Source organism: Monopterus albus, unplaced genomic scaffold (genome assembly GCF_001952655.1).
Source record: "Monopterus albus unplaced genomic scaffold, M_albus_1.0 scaffold408.1, whole genome shotgun sequence".
Lineage (NCBI taxonomy): Eukaryota > Metazoa > Chordata > Actinopteri > Synbranchiformes > Synbranchidae > Monopterus > Monopterus albus.
In genome coordinates this window covers 77,901-78,805 of record NW_018128288.1, presented here as the reverse complement: position 1 = coordinate 78,805, position 905 = coordinate 77,901, and the positions used below count along the sequence as shown (strand labels likewise).

General features: G+C 50.3%; 1 protein-coding gene across 1 annotated transcript in view; it reads right to left on the bottom strand.

Annotated features, from left to right (window-relative positions):
• pde8b (phosphodiesterase 8B) overlaps positions 1 to 905 on the bottom strand; it is a 42,087-nt gene that overhangs the window by 24,074 nt on the left and 17,108 nt on the right. Inside the window, exon 3 of the mRNA XM_020586466.1 lies at positions 496 to 686. Coding sequence (XP_020442122.1) covers positions 496 to 686 — 191 coding nt within the window. The remainder of the gene's footprint in view (positions 1 to 495; positions 687 to 905) is intronic.

Below are 905 nucleotides of genomic sequence, written 5' to 3'. Positions count from 1 at the left end.
ACCCAGGACACGCTGGAGGGACTATGTCTCTTGGCTGGCCTGGGAACGCCTTGGCATTCCCCTGGAGGAGCTGGAGGAAGGGTCTGGAGAGAGGGAAGTCTGGGCATCTTTGCTTAGACTGCTGCCCCCGCGACCCGGTTCTGGATAAGCGGAGGAAAATGGATGGATGGATGGAGGTTAGCTGCTTCCCCTTGTTTCCAGTCTTTGTGCTAAGCTACACTGACAGATTGCTGGTTGGAGCTTCATATTTGCCATAACCCTTACATAAATGTACCATGGTAGTTCCATAGCAGCACTGGTACAACTGTACTATAGTACTATGCTGTAATGGCCTTGACCAAATTAGCATGTAGTCACCCAAGTGTGTTATCACTCTTATCATGTAACTCTCTGAAAGAAAGCCAGAAATGGCCACTATTTCTTCAAGAAGCCTTTGCAGGAGAAGACATTCTGCAGAAACAAAATAAGAGACAACAACACAGAAGTGAGGCTGACCGGCAGACGGCTTCAGGGTCAAAGTAGCGCGAGTGGCGTCCGTCAATGACTATTATCTCATGGTGCTTATCCAGGAAACACTCAACAGCAGACTCGGGCGTCCGTGCAATGTTACACCTGAACCCAGCGCGGTCGCAGGCCCACCAAAAGGCATCACTTTGGCTGTCCTCCTTGGCGAACACCAACAGGACCTGAGGAGACAGACCAACGGAGCGGATGTCTGGGTGAGACACTGCTGCTACTACTGTGATAATTATAGAATGTCTATGTAAGTAGGTCTACTCTACATGTGGTGGTCAGACAGGACATTCTCCAGAGTGGCAGACAGCCTAGAACCATATGTCTGTACACTGACACCAAGGCTACAGTACTACCAGGGCCACTGACACTGACGAGGCTCAATGGGAGCA